This window comes from Leptopilina heterotoma, unplaced genomic scaffold (assembly GCF_015476425.1).
Source record: "Leptopilina heterotoma isolate Lh14 unplaced genomic scaffold, ASM1547642v1 Lhet_227, whole genome shotgun sequence".
Classification (NCBI taxonomy): Eukaryota; Metazoa; Arthropoda; class Insecta; order Hymenoptera; family Figitidae; genus Leptopilina; species Leptopilina heterotoma.
Genome location: NW_025110945.1, coordinates 83634 through 101886, shown reverse-complemented (window position 1 = coordinate 101886; position 18253 = coordinate 83634). Strand labels below are relative to the sequence as shown.

At 24.7% G+C, this 18253-nt stretch overlaps 1 protein-coding gene across 2 annotated transcripts in view; it reads left to right on the top strand.

Annotated features, from left to right (window-relative positions):
• Nucleotides 1-18253, top strand: part of LOC122502299 (nucleolar protein 4-like) — a 119277-nt gene that overhangs the window by 61543 nt on the left and 39481 nt on the right. For both annotated transcript variants that reach the window (XM_043612278.1, XM_043612277.1), the window contains exon 2: nt 11749-11803. In XM_043612278.1, coding sequence (XP_043468213.1) covers nt 11749-11803 — 55 coding nt within the window. The remainder of the gene's footprint in view (nt 1-11748; nt 11804-18253) is intronic.

Sequence of the window (18253 nt, the reverse complement as noted above, 5' to 3'; positions counted from 1 at the left end):
AAAATTCTTCTTAGAGTTTCAATTATTTTCACAAATAATAAAATTCATCGCAGAATTTCAATTATTTTTAATACAATTTTAATCGAATTTCTCGAAAAATGTAATTATTCTTAAAAATTTTATTAAAATTCGTCGAAAGAATTCAATTATTTAAAAATTTCGACAATAAAATTCTTTATAAGAATTGAATTTTAAGAAACATTGAATTATTCAATAAATTATTTATTTTTGTATTAAAATAATTGAATTCTAGTAGAATTTTCTAATAAAAATTGATTTTAAAATGAATTTCAGTTAAAATTTTACATAATAATTGAATATTAAATGCATTATGTCACGAATAATTGAAATTTTGTAAAATTAAATATTGTAAACAAATGGATTTGAAAATTGTCAAAGAAATTTTTCGAAAATTATTAAAAAAAAATTAATAAATAATTAATTAAATATTTGCGTAGATTTTTAAAATTAAAAATATTAAAATAAAAAAAAAATTTAAATTTAAATTAATTTTTTTTTTTTTTTTTTTTTTTTTTAATTTTTTTAATTTAAATTTTTTTTTAAATAATTGAATTCTTTAGGAAAACTTTTTATTAAAATTCTTTGTAATTTCTCCAAAATTCAATTTTTTTAATTGTTTTTAATTAAAATTCTTCTATAAATTCATTATTTTTAATAATTAATGAAATGTATATTAACAAATTTCTCTATAAATTCAGAAGAATTTGAATTATTAAAATTTTTCAAAAATCTAAGTTCTTTAGAATTTCAAATTGTGAATTGAGATTTTATAAAATTATTTCAAATTGAAAACTTTTTAAGTTCATCTATTTATGAAAATTATAAACTTTTGGAAAATTCTTGAAAATAATTGAAAATAATAATTGAATTGATAATGATTTTATCACTTGGTCATCTTTAATTATTATAAAACATGAAGAAATCGATCACTCGGACTGGTTATCAGTAGATTGGTCCGTAAAGGGTCCGTGATTTTTCATTTTTGGTCCGTAAAGTTCGCATTTTTAAAATCAAGCCCAGAAATACTCAAAATATACCAAAAATACAAGAATTTGCACCGAACCTAAAAATTTATCATAAAAATCCCTTATATTCTAAAAAAATCCATAATTAAAAGGAATTCTAATTTTTGAAAATCAAAAAAGAGTGTTGAGTCTTCTCCAAAAGGAAAATTATGATGGGAATTATTTGACACCCATTATGTTTGTGTTACAATTCTCCCTTTCTTATATAGTAAGAAATAGATGTATGATGTCAGTATGAATGTATGAGAGTCTTGTGAGAAGGCACGTTCAGGTTGCGTCAGGGGGATTTGAAAGATTGCTGGAACGCCGATTCGAGAACTAAACATTGCCGATGGGTGGGAGTAAGAGGGTAGAGGATGAGGGGTCACATTGTCGGGATAACCTCACACGTGTGAGGCCAAAAAAAGAGTAGGCGTCTCCAATTGCCATGATACCAAATGGAGCAAACGAAAATATCCAATATTTTTTCCTTCATATTCCGTAACATTTTTTTTTTCTTAATTTCGATTAAAACTTAATAAATTGATTTCAGTACCAAAATTAAGACTTTATTCTTAAACTATATTATTTTTTTTACAAATATAAGAAAATAACAAGTTATTGTTTGGAAATTCATTGTGATGTAAAATTTTTTAAGGTAAAAAAAAAGTTAAGGACTATTCAAGGTTTTCAATTATTTTCAAAAATATTTTTGAACACCAAGAATCAGAATTTTTTATAGTAATTTTAGAAATTTGATATTTTACCAGTATTTTTGATAAAATTTCCAGATCAATTGACTTTGGCGCCAAATTCATTTAGATTTTGAATTGATTTGGACACCTTTGTCAAAGTCGATTTGAATTTGAAATCAAAATGAATTTAATTACAAAGTCATTTCGAATTCGAAATCAGAGTGAAATCAAATTACACAAAGACCCCTTGTTGATGCCCTGTAAATATAAAATTTAAAAATGCTAGAATATTTTGAATTTTAATTTAAAAAAAATGTAAATGTTTATAATATGGAAAGCAATTAGTATTAAATTGTACATTTGAAAAAAATTATAATATTAAATAATTAAATTTTTAAATATTAATTTCTTTATGAATTAATAGAAATTGAGAAATATGCGCTTAAACAGGGTTGCCACGCTTTTGCTCATTTCAAATTCCCTGACTTTTCCAGGTTTTCCAGGTTTTTAAAACTACATTTATATTTTACAAAATTTTTAATTCTAACCTTCTTGAAATTAAACAACTTATAAAAAATTGTTATAAAACATGAAAATATCAATCACTCCGAGTCTTCGACTCGAAGCAATCGATATCTTCATGTTTTATAATGATTAAAAATTACCGACTGATAAGATCATCATTTTATACCTATTATAAGAATATTGTTACTCTGTAACTTATTCAAAATTACTTTCATTATTTTAATTCATTTATTGTTTTCCACAATTTTTAACTAAAATTCTTCTTTAAATTAATTATTATTAATAATTTCTAAAAAATTTCTTTCAACATTTTCAAATCCTTTTGTTTACAATTCAATTTTACGAAATTTCATCGATTATTTGGAAATTCTTCAATCAAATAATATATATTATAAAATAAAAACTTGAAATAACTTCAAAAAAATTCAATTCAACTTTTACAAAAAAATTAAATCTACACAATTTTAAGTTAAAAGTATATGAAAAATTCAAACATTCAAAGATTATAATTTGAGACCTGCTTTTCAAAACTCAATTATTATCTAAAGTTTTAACTGAAATTCATATTTGAATCAATTATTATTAGAAAATTCTACGACAATTCAATTATTTAAATACAAAAAAAATAATTTATTGAAGAATTCAATGTTTTTTAAAATTCAACTCTCATTTTAAGAATTTTATCAACAAATTTTTAAATAGGTAATTAAAATTGTTTTGACGAATTTCAATAAAATTTTTAAGAGCAATTTCATTTTTCGAGAAATTAGATTAAAAATGTATTAAAAATAATTGAATCTCTGTAAAAAAAATTTCATTGAATTGAGAAAAGTTTATGAAATTAATTGAAATTTTGTCAAGAATTTTATTAAATTTTTTTTAAATAAGTAATTGAAATATTGCCAAGAATTTTATTAAAATTTTTGAAAATAATTGAATTTTAGAGAAAAATTTTAATATTTCTAAAGTAATTGAAATTTTGACTATAAATTTTATTAAACTTTTGACCATAATTGAATTTCTGCTAAGAATTTTATTACTTTTGAAAATAATTGAATTCTTGAGAAGAATTTTTTAATAATATTTCTTTTTAAATACCTAATTATTTTTAATACAAAAATAAATAATTTATTGAATAATTGAATGTTTCTCAAAATTGAATTCTCATAAGGAATTTTATTAACAAATTTTTAAATAATATTGAATTCTTTTGACGAATTTTAATAAAATTGTAAGTATTTAGTTACATTTTTCGAGGAATTAGATTGAAATTGTATCAAAAATAATTGAAATTCTGCAATGAGTTTAATCTAGATGTAAATAATAATTGAATCCCTGTAAAAATTGTATTACATATATTTTTAAAAATAATTGAATCTCTGTAAACATAAAATTGAATATTTTTGAAAATAATAGAATTATTGCGAAAAAATTTATAAAAAAATTTGTTAAATAATTCATTTCTTTTGGAAAATTTGATTAAAATAGTAGATATTGAAAATCATTGACTGGAGGAGAATTGAAAATTGAATTTGTTAAAAAGAATTTCATTAAAATTTTTGAAAATAATTGAATTTTGGAGAAAAATGTTAATATTTATAAAGATAATTGAAATTTCGACGATAAATTTTTTAAACTTTTGACCATAATTGAATTTTTGCGAAGAATTTTATTACTTTTGAAAATAATTGAATTTCTTTGATGAATTTTAATAAAATTTTTAAGAATAATTATTATACATTTTTCGAGAAATTCCATTAAAATTGTATTAAAAATAATTGAAATTTTGCGATGAGTTTTATTATTTATGAAAATAATTGAATTATTGCAAAGAAAAATTGTAAAGGCAACTCTTTTAAAATTGAATTAAAGAAAAATTATATTTGAAGAATAAGCACAATAACTTTAGAAAACAATAATTGTCCAGGATTCCAATCAAAATTCCCTGACTTTTTCAGGTTTTTTCAAGGTTTATAAAAATTCCCTGACATTTCCAGGTTTTCCAGGTTGCGCGGCAACCCTGTTAAAGAGATGTTTTGAATTGATCATAATTGAGAATCATTACTAAACTTTCTGGAATAGAAATCTACACGCATAGAAAGGGTTTGCTGTGGCAGCGAACATTTTGCTGCCACAGCAAACCTTGTTCGTTGAAATAGGGACAGCGAAAAAGTTCGCTGTGAGATCAAACAAGTTCGCTATGACAGCAAACTCGCATAAATTTTTACTAATGTTTGCTGTCACAGCTAACATGTTCGCTGCCACTGCAAACTTCTTAGCTGTGGTAGCTAATTTTCAGAGATGTTACAGCAAACATATGTTTACTGCTGCAGCTAATTTCTTTTTTTCCGTGTATAATTTAATATTTCTTCCTAAAAAAAATAATTCTTACGTTTTAGTCGGACCAAAATCCGAATTTTTATTTTTTTTCTAATGCGTTTTTTTTTGGCAAATTCTTGAGTGAATTTGAGATTATAATCGGAATTCGGATAGAATTACGACTCTAGTTATATTGTTGTTGTTGTTTTTTTAGGATTAGGTAAGTGAATGTACTTGATTAGACTTTCAAGGTAAATAGTGAAATTCCAATGGAATGCTGTGTACCTGCACTTGCTAATGGAGATTAATTACAAGGGGGAATACAATTGAAAAATACTTTCAAGAGCAATTTATTTTTAATATTTTTAATCCTCAGTTTCATAATAATTTGAGGAGTCAAATTCTTTCTCACCATAAATCCTCACAATATTCTTGTTTTTTGTTATTCAATCCACATGTGTGTATATATATAGGATGGTTGTGTTACCTTACTTGACCTCAGCACAACGAGGGACAATTGGGTGTAACAGTCTTCCATTCGTCTGAAGCGCTTGTAACGAACGAAGAACGAACAGTCGGGAGTTTCTCTGAATTCTCCTTCGCTTCGGTCGTGTAACACATCCATTATTCTTATAAAGAAGGAGGAAGGAGGGGGGGGGGACAAGAAGAGGACCGAGAGTGCGTAGCCGCATGTTATAGTATATATATACGTAAGATGTCTCGGATACTTTGCAAATGGGGACATACGTACGCGAGACGACACATGTGCCTGGGCCAGTTCCTCGTATTGCAGTAGTCTCGAAAAGGAAAAAAAAAACAGAGAGAGAGAGAGAGAGAGGGTACCAATTGGTCACGTACAAAACCAACGTCTTTACTGCCAGTCCGTGTCACCTGTGCAAATATATTTATTCATTTCAAGGGAACTTTTCATTTTCCTCCTCTCGCCTCTTTTTTCTCTCTTTTGTTTTTTCTCACTCCTCAAGTTTTGCTTACTTGTTCAATTTCATGTCTCTCATGATATCTTGGCTGTGAGTGTTCTTTATTTTTACTTTTTTGAATACACTGCGGTAAATATGAACAGGGATGTCACAAAAATTTCATTTTCTTTTTTTTCTAACTTTTTTCTGATTTCAAGACAAAATTTTGCCATTTTCCCTGACCCTAAAAAATATTCTGTTTCACTCTAAAAATTATAGGATACTCAAAAAAAAACCTTATATTACATTTATTTACGAATTTCCTTAATTTTAAAATTATTCATAAACACCAACACAGAAAAAAATATGTGTTTAATTTGTTGCGTGTACTTTTCAGATGGTGTTATTTTAACACCCTTTAGTGTTAATTTAACACACACTAGTGTTATTTTAACACCAATGAAGTGTTAAAATCACACAGTGTCGGTTAAAAATGTTGCGTGTTGTTTTAACACTACTTTTAATGTTAAAATAACATTTCTTTTTTCCTGTGAATAACTTCATTTTTTAATAAAAGTCCCAGAAGACAAAACCAACCAAGAAAGCCAACCAAATAAATATATTTAATCATATTATTATTTTTTCATGGGAACTAAGGTTTTTAAAAATTTCTAATTCAAACCTTTTGAAATTCAATAACTTATAAGAATATTATTATAAAACAGGAAGATATCGATCACTCCGAAAAGAAGAGTCGGAGTGAAAATAAAAACTTGAATTCATTTTTAAAATCTTCGATTTTTAAGCTTTTTTAAAAAAATTAGTTCCATTGAATTTTTAATTAAAAGTATGAAAAATTAAGATTGATTTTCAAAGATATTTTAGTTTGATACCTTTACAAAATTTAATTATTTATAAAAATTGCAATCATGTTTCTTAAAATATTAAACTTTTATACGTAATTTTATCAACAAATATTTAAATAATTGAATTCTTCCGACGAATTTTAATAACATTTTTCGAGGAATTCGATTAAAGTTGTACAAAAATAATTGAAATTCTGCAATGAGTTTTATTTATTTATGAAAATAATTCAATTATTGCGAAGAATTTTATAAAAAAAGTTTCAAACAATTTACTTTTTTAGTGAAATTTACTTTTTTTCCAAAAAAGGTATGCAAATTTTATTTTTAATTTAAATAAATTCCAGTGAAATTTTCATTATTTTATAGAAAATAATTGAATATTCTTTTTGAAAATTTTATTAAAATAATAGATATACAATGAATTAAGAAACATTTTTGAAAATAATTGAAATTTGGCAATGAATTTTATTAAAATTTTTGAAAATAATTGAATTTTATTACTTTTGAAAATAATTAAATTCTTGTGTTATTTATGAAAATAATTGACTTTCTCGGAATGATTTTATTATTTATGAAAGTAATTAAATTCCTGAAAAGAATTTTTAAATTTATGAAAATAATTGAATTACTGCGAAGAAATTGATGCCAAATTTTAAAACATTTGATTTTTTCGAAAAACTTTATGTAAATTCTATTTTAAATAATAGAATAATTTATGTGAAATTTTCATTTTCTATGAAGAGAATTGAATGTTTGTGTAGAATTTTATCAAAATTTTTGTTTAATAATTGGATTCTTTTGGGAATTTTTATTAGAATAGTATAATATTAAAATAAAAACCATTGAATTAAGAAAAAATTTTGAAAATAATTAAACTTTTGACATGAATTTGATTAAAATTTTTAAAAGTAATTGAATTTTATTACGTTTGAAAATAATTGAATTCTTGTGATTAATACTTTACTATTATTCATGAAAATAATTGAATTTTGCAATGAATTGTATTAAAATTCTTGAAAATTATTGAATTTTGTCGAAGAATTTTGCTGTTCATTACAAAGATAATTGAAATGTTGATGAGAATTTTTTTTTAATTTTTGAAAATAATTGAATTTCTGGAATTTTAATAGATAGTTGAATTCCTTCAAAGAATTGCGTTAAAATTTTTATAATTAAAATTAATTTTAACAGAATTGAAATTAAAATTTTTCGAAAAAATACTTCATTAAAAGATTAATAAGTAATAACTGTATGGCCCAGTTCTTCAATAGAATTATTTATTTAAAATAAATTATTGTCAGAAATAGAAAAAATTTAAGTTTTTTTTAGAATTCGTAGTAATTTTAAATACTGGAATTATTGATTTTTAATTTTTATTACATTTTCAAAAAATTTGTTTTATAGAAATTTTCATAAAATTTTAAGAATTAGAAATTATTCATAAACTTGCAGCGTAAAAACTTGTATAAATTTATAGCGACCTTATCGAGCATGCTTAAATGGCAAGGTTAGGATAAAGAACATTGTGTTAAGTGAATGAACAACTTTTCTTGAAAGACTCTGGGTTCCTTATCCTTTAGCGACAGGTCGCTATTTATCCAATATAAAGTCTGAGTTGCAAAACTTAAAATGGTGGATCCAATATGGCGGAGATTCTTTTTAAATTCAGCGGATTCGCTTGAAGCTGAAATTTAAAAAAAAACTTCAGGTTGTAAAAATAAAAAAAAGTATTAAATATTTTTTGATTTTGGACAAAATAGTCAAAGGTAGAAGTCGACGTCTTTTCTTTCGATTAGTTAAACGATGAAGGAAAAAAGTGTGAAAGGACGAAGAAAAACTAATAAAAAGTATGATAAAATTATTTATTGAAGGAAAAATCAATTAACTCAGTTTCGTATTTTGTTAATTGTCTGTTGGGAGTGTACCTTTTTGCCCGTATGCACACTGTAGGTGTGTGGCTAACTATCCAAGCAAGCCAGTCAGATTCCCATTTATCAGGGAACATCCGCCGGAAGTAGGGCGGCTTGTGCGTAGGTGAATGAGAAAGAGAGAACATCAATCGGAAGAGAAATTCTTGCTATTTCCAATGGTTAACAAAAATAAAAATTTTTTTTCAAAAAAGAAAACTATTTTTACTTTAATATCAGCAATTCCCGTGATACAATTTTTATGCATTAATTTTCATTCCTTATCATTGAAATAACTATATCCATGCAAAAGCTCAAATTCTCCCTTTCTCTCGGACAGGAAAATCAGGTTATATTAAATACTTAATGAAAGATTCTTAAAATAACGTTTTGCGATGGCTCGCAGATAAATCTGTTTCAGAAAGGTTCACTGAACAATTCAGTCGATAAATTCCACCGATTATTAAACAACAAAAAAAAGACCTTGTTTCCTGTCTCGCTTGCTTATACACCGGAAATTTATCCCTTAGGAAATATTTTTTCCTTTTTTTCCAAGTAGATCTTGATTTCATTCCATTTGTTATTTTCTTTCAAAAAAAAAAAAAAAAAAAAAAATTGGTGAGTTTGTAATTTTTACCCTTTTGAAATGACTTTTTCCATGTGACTTTTCTGCAAAATGGTTATGTATACATAGGTACAGAAGATTGAAAAAGGCAGGCGAATGTCAAAGCGAAGTGGGTCTGTATCAATCGACGTTGCTCCGTACACGGTGGATACCGGTCGACCTTCTGCTGTTGCAACACATCAGACCTGACACAGATATAGAGGAGAGGCTGCGCCCATACAACCAAGCGCGCGGTTTTACTCCTTGCGAAATTGCCATTCGTTATTTTCAAACGGGAAACCCGTTAATTTTTTTTTTCCTCTACAAGTCCGAGAAAATTTTTTTAAAAAACACCCTCTCCAAGTATAATTCAATCAAACGTGGGAAATTCTTTGCATGAAAGGAAATAATTTTTTCATAATCAATTATTATGATCATCATTCATACTTTTCTCACAGGAAAAAAATTATGTTTTTACAATTAGTCAAATAAGCTATACTACTGTGAGAATTTAAAAAAGTTTTTGGGGTCGCTGATTACGAATCTGAAGTCATTTTTAAAAAAAAATCAAAATGGCGGACCTAATATGGCTGAAAAAATTCTAATTTTGATCCAATTGACTTAAAGCTTCTAATAATAATAAAAAATTATTTACATTATATAACAGTATGAAGCTAGAATTTTTTAAATGTGACTTCAGATTCGTAATCAGCGATCATAAAAACCCCCGAGTAACAAGTTTTAAGCGAATTTGATCAAATTTTAAAACTCTTCCGCCATATTTGATCCGCCATTTTGAATTTTGAAAATCTGACTTTAGATTCGTAATCAGCGACCCTAATCTGATCAAATTTGAATTTTGTCCGCCATATTGGATCCGCCATTTTGATTTTTTTTTTAAAATGACTTCAAATTCGTAATCAGTGACCCCGAAAACCCCCGAGTAACAAGTTTTAAGCAAAAAGGGGTATCCGTTTTTTTCCACAGGAATTGAGATTTTTAAAAATTTCAGATTTCAAATCCTTCGAAATTCAATAATTTATAAAGAATTGTTACTGTAAATTATCCAAAAAAATTATCCTGTTAACTAAAATTCTTCTCTATTTAAATTATTTTTAATAATATTTTTTTTAAAGTTCCTTAAAAATTCAATTATTTCAAAAAAAGTTCACCTAAAACAAAAATATTTCCAAAATACCCTTATTTATTAATTTTTCATTTAAATATATACATACATTTAAAAATAGAACTAATTTTAAAAGAATTTGATTAAAATGTTTAAAAAACTAACTTATTCAGAATTTTTAATTAAAATTTTTTATAAAATTGAACTTTTAATGAATTACAAGAATTTGATCTATAGAAGGTAAAAATAAGAACATAAAATTTATGTCAAATTTTTTGTTTATTTAAAAAACATCAACCTTTCGATGACGTGGGTTTGTCATCCTCTTCAGGCTAATTAAAACAATACACCAATTAAAAATAATAAATATAAGTTAACACACACTATAAAATAACTTTCGGAAGGAAATTTACACTATTAAAAAAAATTGAACTTTTTTAAAACTTTATTTTGATACTTTTTGAAATTTAATCAATAATAATATTATTAGTAATTAACATTCTAAAATATAAACATTTACTTATAAATTATTGTAGAAAAACGAATTGATATTAATGCAAAATGCGGTTTTTTTTAAATTTATATTTTCTAAGAAAAATAGAATTTTATTTATTTTAATATCTCGTTCTACTGATAGACTTTAAAAACTAATTTTTATAAATTTCGTATCACTTTTTTTCTAATTAGTTATAATTTTTAATAATTCAATTTTAGAGAATAAGTTTTGTGATAAGATAATATTATTGCCAAGAAAATTTATTAATTTATTTATTTTTCACTATTTTATAGGTAGAATTTTAACTATTTTAAAATATAACATTTTTAATAAAATTTTATATTAATTTTTATATATTACTTTTTGTATTTTTGTAACTTTTTACAATTTTAAATCTGAAATAATTTAATTTTAGTTTAAAATTTTATTAAAATTTTTGAAAATAATTTAATTGTTTTGAAGAATTTTCTGGAAAATTTCTAAAAAAATAATTAAATACTTTTGACGAATTTAATTAAAGTTGTCGTTGAAAATAATTGAATCTCCTGCGAAGAATTTTATTAAAGTTGAATTTTTAAAAATTTTTTATCTGAAATTATTCAAAAATTGAATTTGATATTTGAAAATAAAAAATTTGGTAATTTACATAATCAGGGTTGCCATTGATTTAGTAAATTTTACTAAAAATTAGTATAGAAATTACTATTTATTAGTAAAAATTTCTACTATAATTCAAATTTAGAGAGAAGAATCGAATTTTTTTTAATAAATTTATTTAATAAACTTAATAACTTCTTTTATAATTTTGTTTTTACTCAATAATAATACCTGGTAAATAATTGATATGTATAATTTTTCATTCCGCCTTTGAAGTATATTAAGAAAATATATTTTGTTTCACTTACCGCCTAGTTAAAAATAATAAACCTAACCATTTATTCCCTTATCGTCGATCACTAGACTATTGATGTAAACATTTTACAAACTTACCATTTATTTGACGCCTGATTTTTTTAAATCCTCATTTTCCAGCTATTTTTCTATAAAATTACACATTTCAATTATTATATTGAAAAAAGTAGTAAATAAATGAATTTTGTCTTTTGTAAAATATGTATTTTGCGATTATTCTATTTATAAATTAGGTGAGTCTACTTTGTTATGAAAAAAATACAAATATTATATGTTGAGGTGGTAAGGGAATTCTTGCTGTCAAGATAAGAAAATAATTTCCATAATTAACATTTGACTTTTTTATTGTGTTTCAGGAAAATATTTCAACCCCAGAACCTTCAGACATATCGGAGGATGATCACTATTCGAGTGAGTATTATTTCATTCGAAATTAATTAATAAATTGAAAACAGTTTTGATATTTTATTATTAAAGCGTTTTGCGTCATTTAATGATGATGATGATGATGATGATGATGGTTATAATTGGACGGCTAATTATATTATTAAAATGAATAAATTGACCTGCCCGTTGAAGCAGGTGATAGAAAATAATTGAAAATAATGAATAGGAACTTATAATAATTAAAAAGAAGAAAAACGGGGTTTAATTAATTAATGATCATTTTATAATTAGATTGTCATTAGTTTTTAATCTCTCTGCTTTGATTTATTGATTTCTTTCGCCTTTCTCTCTCTCTCTCTCTCTCTCTTTCTTTTTTCTTCTCTCTTTTTACCGAAAGCCCTCTACTACTCTCATCGCATGGATTGGCGGGTTACTTGTTCTTCGCTTTGAATTATCGATGAAATTAGCGATAGTCCAAGTCGCGAATCGTTACTTATATACGAGGCCGTAGACGCGTTACGACATCGACGCGCCACTTTTCTGACCTCAGTCCACTCGACAACTAACGGACGTATAGAGCCACTCCGCTTCACGTTCGAGATACTCTCGTCTCTCCTTCGATTGCACGACACTGACATAAAGCAGTCACACTTGACACATGCACGTAGACTCGTTGTAAACTGAGAGAAACATGACTGTTGAATATATATATATATATTTATCCACAACTTCTTTCCCAATATAATTCTATATAATTTAGCGCGATTATTTCGAAATTCCTTTTTATTCTATCAAAAAAAGAAATAAAAAAAATATGAATGGTTGATTTTTTTTAACTAAAGAACCGTTACCTAATAGTTGAAATAGACAAAATTCAACAAATTTTTCACATACCGCCTAATTTTGTCTATAGAGTAAAAATTCCTGAAGTGGCCCCCCCCCCCATTTTCGCAAAGTTGCAAAATTTAAAATAGAAGTATTTGTATTTCAAAGTACTAGTATCTGGTAATATTTTCACGGAGTATTTTATAATAATAATCTCCATGAAGTTGGCTTCGACGCTCAGCGTCGAAAATTTAGTTCTCATCAAATAACATTGCACGTCATTAAAATAAGGCGGAAAAAGCCACAAAATTATAGAAAACTAAGAATATTCAAAATAATTACAAAAAATTACTTCTCAACCCCTCGTGCTATAAGTTGTAGACTTTTCAACCCCAAAAAAATAGTAAAAAAAAAAGAAAAAATATTCCAAAGACTAGAAATTTTCTCGATACGCAAAATTTTTTTACAGTTTTTCAAAGATTATAATATATAAATGCTAGAAAAAAATATAAGCTCTATCGAGATAGGGGAATATAAATTTTTGAACCCTTAAAATGCCAAAAATCAAAAAAATATTGAAAAAAAATTCCAAAGTTACAAAATTTTCTCGATACCCAAAATTTTATTACTGTTTTACAAAGATTATGATCCAGAAAGATAAGAAAAAAAATACCAGCCCCATAGCGATAGGGGAACAAGAGTTTTTCATTCCTCAAAATACTAAACAAAAGAAGAAAAAATCGAAAAAAATTCTAAATTCTCTCCTTTTTCTCGATGCCCAAAATTTTATTGCATATTTTGGATGATTATGATTCACTTAGATTAGAAAAAAAATACTGGCCCCATCGCCATTGGGGAACGCGAGTTTTTCAACCCTTAAAATACAAAAAAAGAAGAAAAACTCGAAAAGAATTTAAAATTCTTAACTTTTTCTTGATACCCAAAATTTTATTGTATTATACTTTAGATGATTATGATCCACTGAGACTAGAACAAAAAATTTAGCCGTATCGAGAGAAGGGAACACAAATTTTTCAACTCTTAAAACGCCAAAAAACAAGAAAAAAAATTCTACAGATTTTATTGCATTAGCTTATAATTAAAATATATTTTTTAAATATTAATTCTCTTAATATTTTGATAATAATTTTTTAAATGAAAATGTATTAATTTTTTATTAAATGAAATCTATTCACTTGAACTTCAATCTATTCATACTTGCTGCATAATTTTTAGGATTATGAATCATTTGTTGAATCGATAAGGTTTGATGCTACTTTTGCATAATTGAGCTGTAAATGAGTGCAGAATATTTTTTCAACATTCATTGATTTATGAATTATAATGATTATAACGAATTTACAGTCAAATTTCTTGGAAAAAAAATCATAGTTCCTTTCAATTTTTTCGAAACCTGGTGCGAATGTAATGTTACGTATAAGGGAAAATTTTGGGAAAAAAGTAGAAAAATTTTTAAATTGTGGGTTTTACCGGGCATCAAAGTTTAAAACACTTAAAAAAATAGTTTCGAGCCTTCTTAATGGATTTTCTTTTGTATTTTTTGGGGAACAATAATAATTGATATACAAAAACTTAAAATATTTTTTTTTGATAGTAATGTAAAAATTCTAGTGTTCTGGTTCTCATTTAAAAAAATAACAGTTCGAAAAATTAAAAGTGAATAAATTATTTTATAAGTGGATCAAATTGCTCTGAAAAAAATCAAAGGGGTAGTGATCTTTAAATTTTTTAAATTTTATAAATGGTGCAAATATAATTTTATACTAGAAAATGTTTTAGAAAAAAAAATTTGTATACTTTCAAAATTGTAGGTTTTACCGGTCATCAAAGTTTAAGGCTCATTTTACGATAACCAAATACATTTGAGTAAATGGCGCGACTTCTTATCCCATATAGATGATTTACTAGAATATTTGCGAGATATTATTTTATTTCTCAAAACATCACTTTAGTATAATTTTAGCTCTAAAAAATAATTGTAAGACAGAATGCTTATAGGTAAATAATGTCTTATTAAGTAATGAATCATTAATAAAATTTTAAGTAAAAATACTTTTTAAACAACATAAGTCTTAATTGAAAGAATTTTTTAGAATAAGAATAATAATTAAACAAAAATATCTTTAAAACTAAAATAGATTTGAACGATATTTTATAGAAAAAGATTACAATTTGTAAAAAAATTTGTTAAGCAAATATTTAAAGTCTCAAATTCTTTGTTTAATAGAATATTTATGTGCCAATCTTTTAATTTTCAAAAAATCTTATTTATTGGAATATATGTTTAAATAAACTTTTATTAATACAATGTATTATTTAGAAAAAATGATATATGAAAAAATGTATAATTTAATTAACTCTTGTATGACAAAAATTTTTCTTAGGCAAATGGTAATTTTATAGAATGTTAATTAAAAAGAATATTAATTTACAAGAAATGAAAGTGAAACGAATTCTAATTTAATAGAATACTTAAATGTCTGAATTATAATTTGGCAGCATGTCAATTCGATCGATTTTATATTTGTAAGAAATTCAATTTGACATAACATCAATTTATAAAAAACACTTTTTCGTAGAATTTTAATTTATCAGAATTGTAATTTTGTAGAATATTAATATTGACAAATCTAATTTTAGTAGAAATCTGCTTTATCAGAATGATCAAATGTTCGAATCTTCAAAATTTCTAATTTCATTTTTACCTACAATCAATGTGACATAAATATTTGGCGCAAATTTAAAAATTGACCAATCAGAAATTAAATTTTTAAAATTTGCGCCAAATATTTATGTCACATTGATTTTGGGTAGAAATGAAATTAGAAATTTTGGGGATTCGAACATTTGATCATTCTGATAAAGCAGATTTCTACTAAAATTAGATTTGGCAATATTAATATTCTACAAAATTACAATTCTGATAAATTAAAATTCTACGAAAAAGTGTTTCTTATAAATTGATGTTATGTCAAATTGAATTTCTTACAAATATAAAATCGATCGAATTGACATGCTGCCAAATTATAATTCAGACATTTAAGTATTCTATTAAATTAGAATTCGTTTCACTTTCATTTCTTGTAAATTAATATTCTTTTTAATTAACATTCTATAAAATTACCATTTGCCTAAGAAAAATTTTTGTCATACAAGAGTTAATTAAATTATACATTTTTTCATATATCATTTTTTCTAAATACATTGTATTAATAATAGTTTATTTAAACATATATTCCAATAAATAAGATTTTTTGAAAATTGAAAGATTGGCACATAAATATTCTATTAAACAAAGAATTTGAGACTTTAAATATTTGCTTAACAAATTTTTTTACAAATTGTAATCTTTTTCTATAAAATATCGTTCAAATCTATTTTAGTTTTAAAGATATTTTTGTTTAATTATTATTCTTATTCTAAAAAATTCTTTCAATTAAGACTTATGTTGTTTAAAAAGTATTTTTACTTAAAATTTTATTAATGATTCATTACTTAATAAGACATTATTTACCTATAAGCATTCTGTCTTACAATTATTTTTTAGAGCTAAAATTATACTAAAGTGATGTTTTGAGAAATAAAATAATATCTCGCAAATATTCTAGTAAATCATCTATATGGGATAAGAAGTCGCGCCGAGTAAATAATACTATTAAATCGCTAAAAATATATTTTTTTTAAATTTGCCTACAATATTTCTTTATCAAAACAGTTCTAAAAATAAAACTTAGATTCAAGACTTTGTAGGAAACATAAAAAATTTGTGTTTTATATTTTATTTATTTTTACTATTATTTATTATTTATTTACTTTTATTTGAAATATTAAATCCATATAAATATTAAAATTGTAAAAAACATTTTTAGACCTAATTTGCATTATTTTTATAATTTTGGGAATTTTTTCGGCCTTGTAAAAAATTACTACCTTAATAAAATTTTCTAAAAACAAAATATCATAAAGTTCCATATTTGCTACTGATGACTTGAAAAGAAATATCGTGGGTGCATTAAAAAAAATGAATTTTGAACGATTTTATCGCATGACACTGACCTCAGGCGCGTTCACCTAAGTTAAAAAAGTGTGCGCCACGGGACAAAGAATTCAATATCTCGTCGACTATTTTTAAAGTCTCCGCAATTATACTTTTTCTTTTTAATTCAGGCAAAAATAGAGAATTCAGAAAAAAAAATTCAAATTATATCCGGAACGAAATTTTCGAATTTAAAAAGTTCAATATTCATAATTTTGAAAATGGAAATTTTTTATTTTTTTTTTGTAAAGTAGATTATAGCTTATAAAAAATTGAAAAACTTTTCACTGGGGGAATGAAGAATAAAAATAAAAAAATTTCTTTCCACCGTATTAAACGCTCATTTCACGCTCATTAATTGTTTCTCGTTTTGTAAAAATAGCCATATTCAAATGTATGTGGCGATAAATACACGAGACTTTTAATCAAGTTCGTTGTCCCGTGGCCAAATGAGTCGCGGATTAATTTATGGCAATTATAACATGAGCATATAGCGGCTTGAAATTCACGTTGACGTTCGAATGATTTCACTAATTTGGTTTTGAGATCCGTTTGCATTTGTGATATCGTGTGTGCTGTTGTAATAATATCCAAATTTCTCCAAACCCCCACCACCATCTCCACTATATCATAACTAACGTGAGTTACACTTCGAATATTAAATCGAATTTCACATCAGGAAATTTTTAAGAAATCCAGTAGAAAACTTAATAAGCTTGCCTGCAATCAAAATTTTTTTGATAAATTTTATGTTTTTTCCCTTTTTTCAAAAAAATTTTCCGTTAATCCGTTATAATAAAAATAAGATTTTTTGCACTAGGAAATAAATTTCGTTTAGTTTTTTTTAATTTTACATATAAATTAATTTTTAAATAATTTTTAAACGAATTTTTTAATTTTATAAATAATTTCGATTTTTAAGATTGATTTTTTTATTTTTAAATACGATTTTATTTTAATTTAATTTGTTATTGACTTCCGGTGAATAAAAATGAATCTGTTCTAAACATAACCTATAATTTTTTGTCGCTTTGACCTTTGGCCTCTTTCACCGGAAAACGAAAAAAAAAATTAGAAATTTTAGAAACAAAAAAAAACTTTTTTTTGTTAACACTTTCGTGACCCTGAGAAACCCAGCGATTGGATTTTGTTGATAATAATTGTTAGGTACTCAGGGGTTTTTGGGGTCGCTGATAACGAATCTAAAGTCAGATTTTCAAAATTTTGAAAATTCAAAATGGCGGATCCAATATGGCGGACATTTTTTCAAAATTGCTCAAATTTACATAAAACTTGTTACTCGGGGGTCAGATTTAAAAAATTCAAAATTGTGACCCTACAAACCCACGAATAACAAGTTTCAAGTGAATTTGATCAGATTTGAAAAAAATGTCCACCATTTTGAATTTTAAAAATCTGACTTTAGATTCGTAATCAGTGACCGGACCCCGAAAACCCCTGAATACGAATAAAGTTTTAAGCGAATTTGAGGATATTTTGAAAAATTAGATTTCGCTATTTTCTTATAAATATTTCACCTAATTGTTCATAATAATTATAATCGTACTACGTAATTTATTATTTTTTTAATT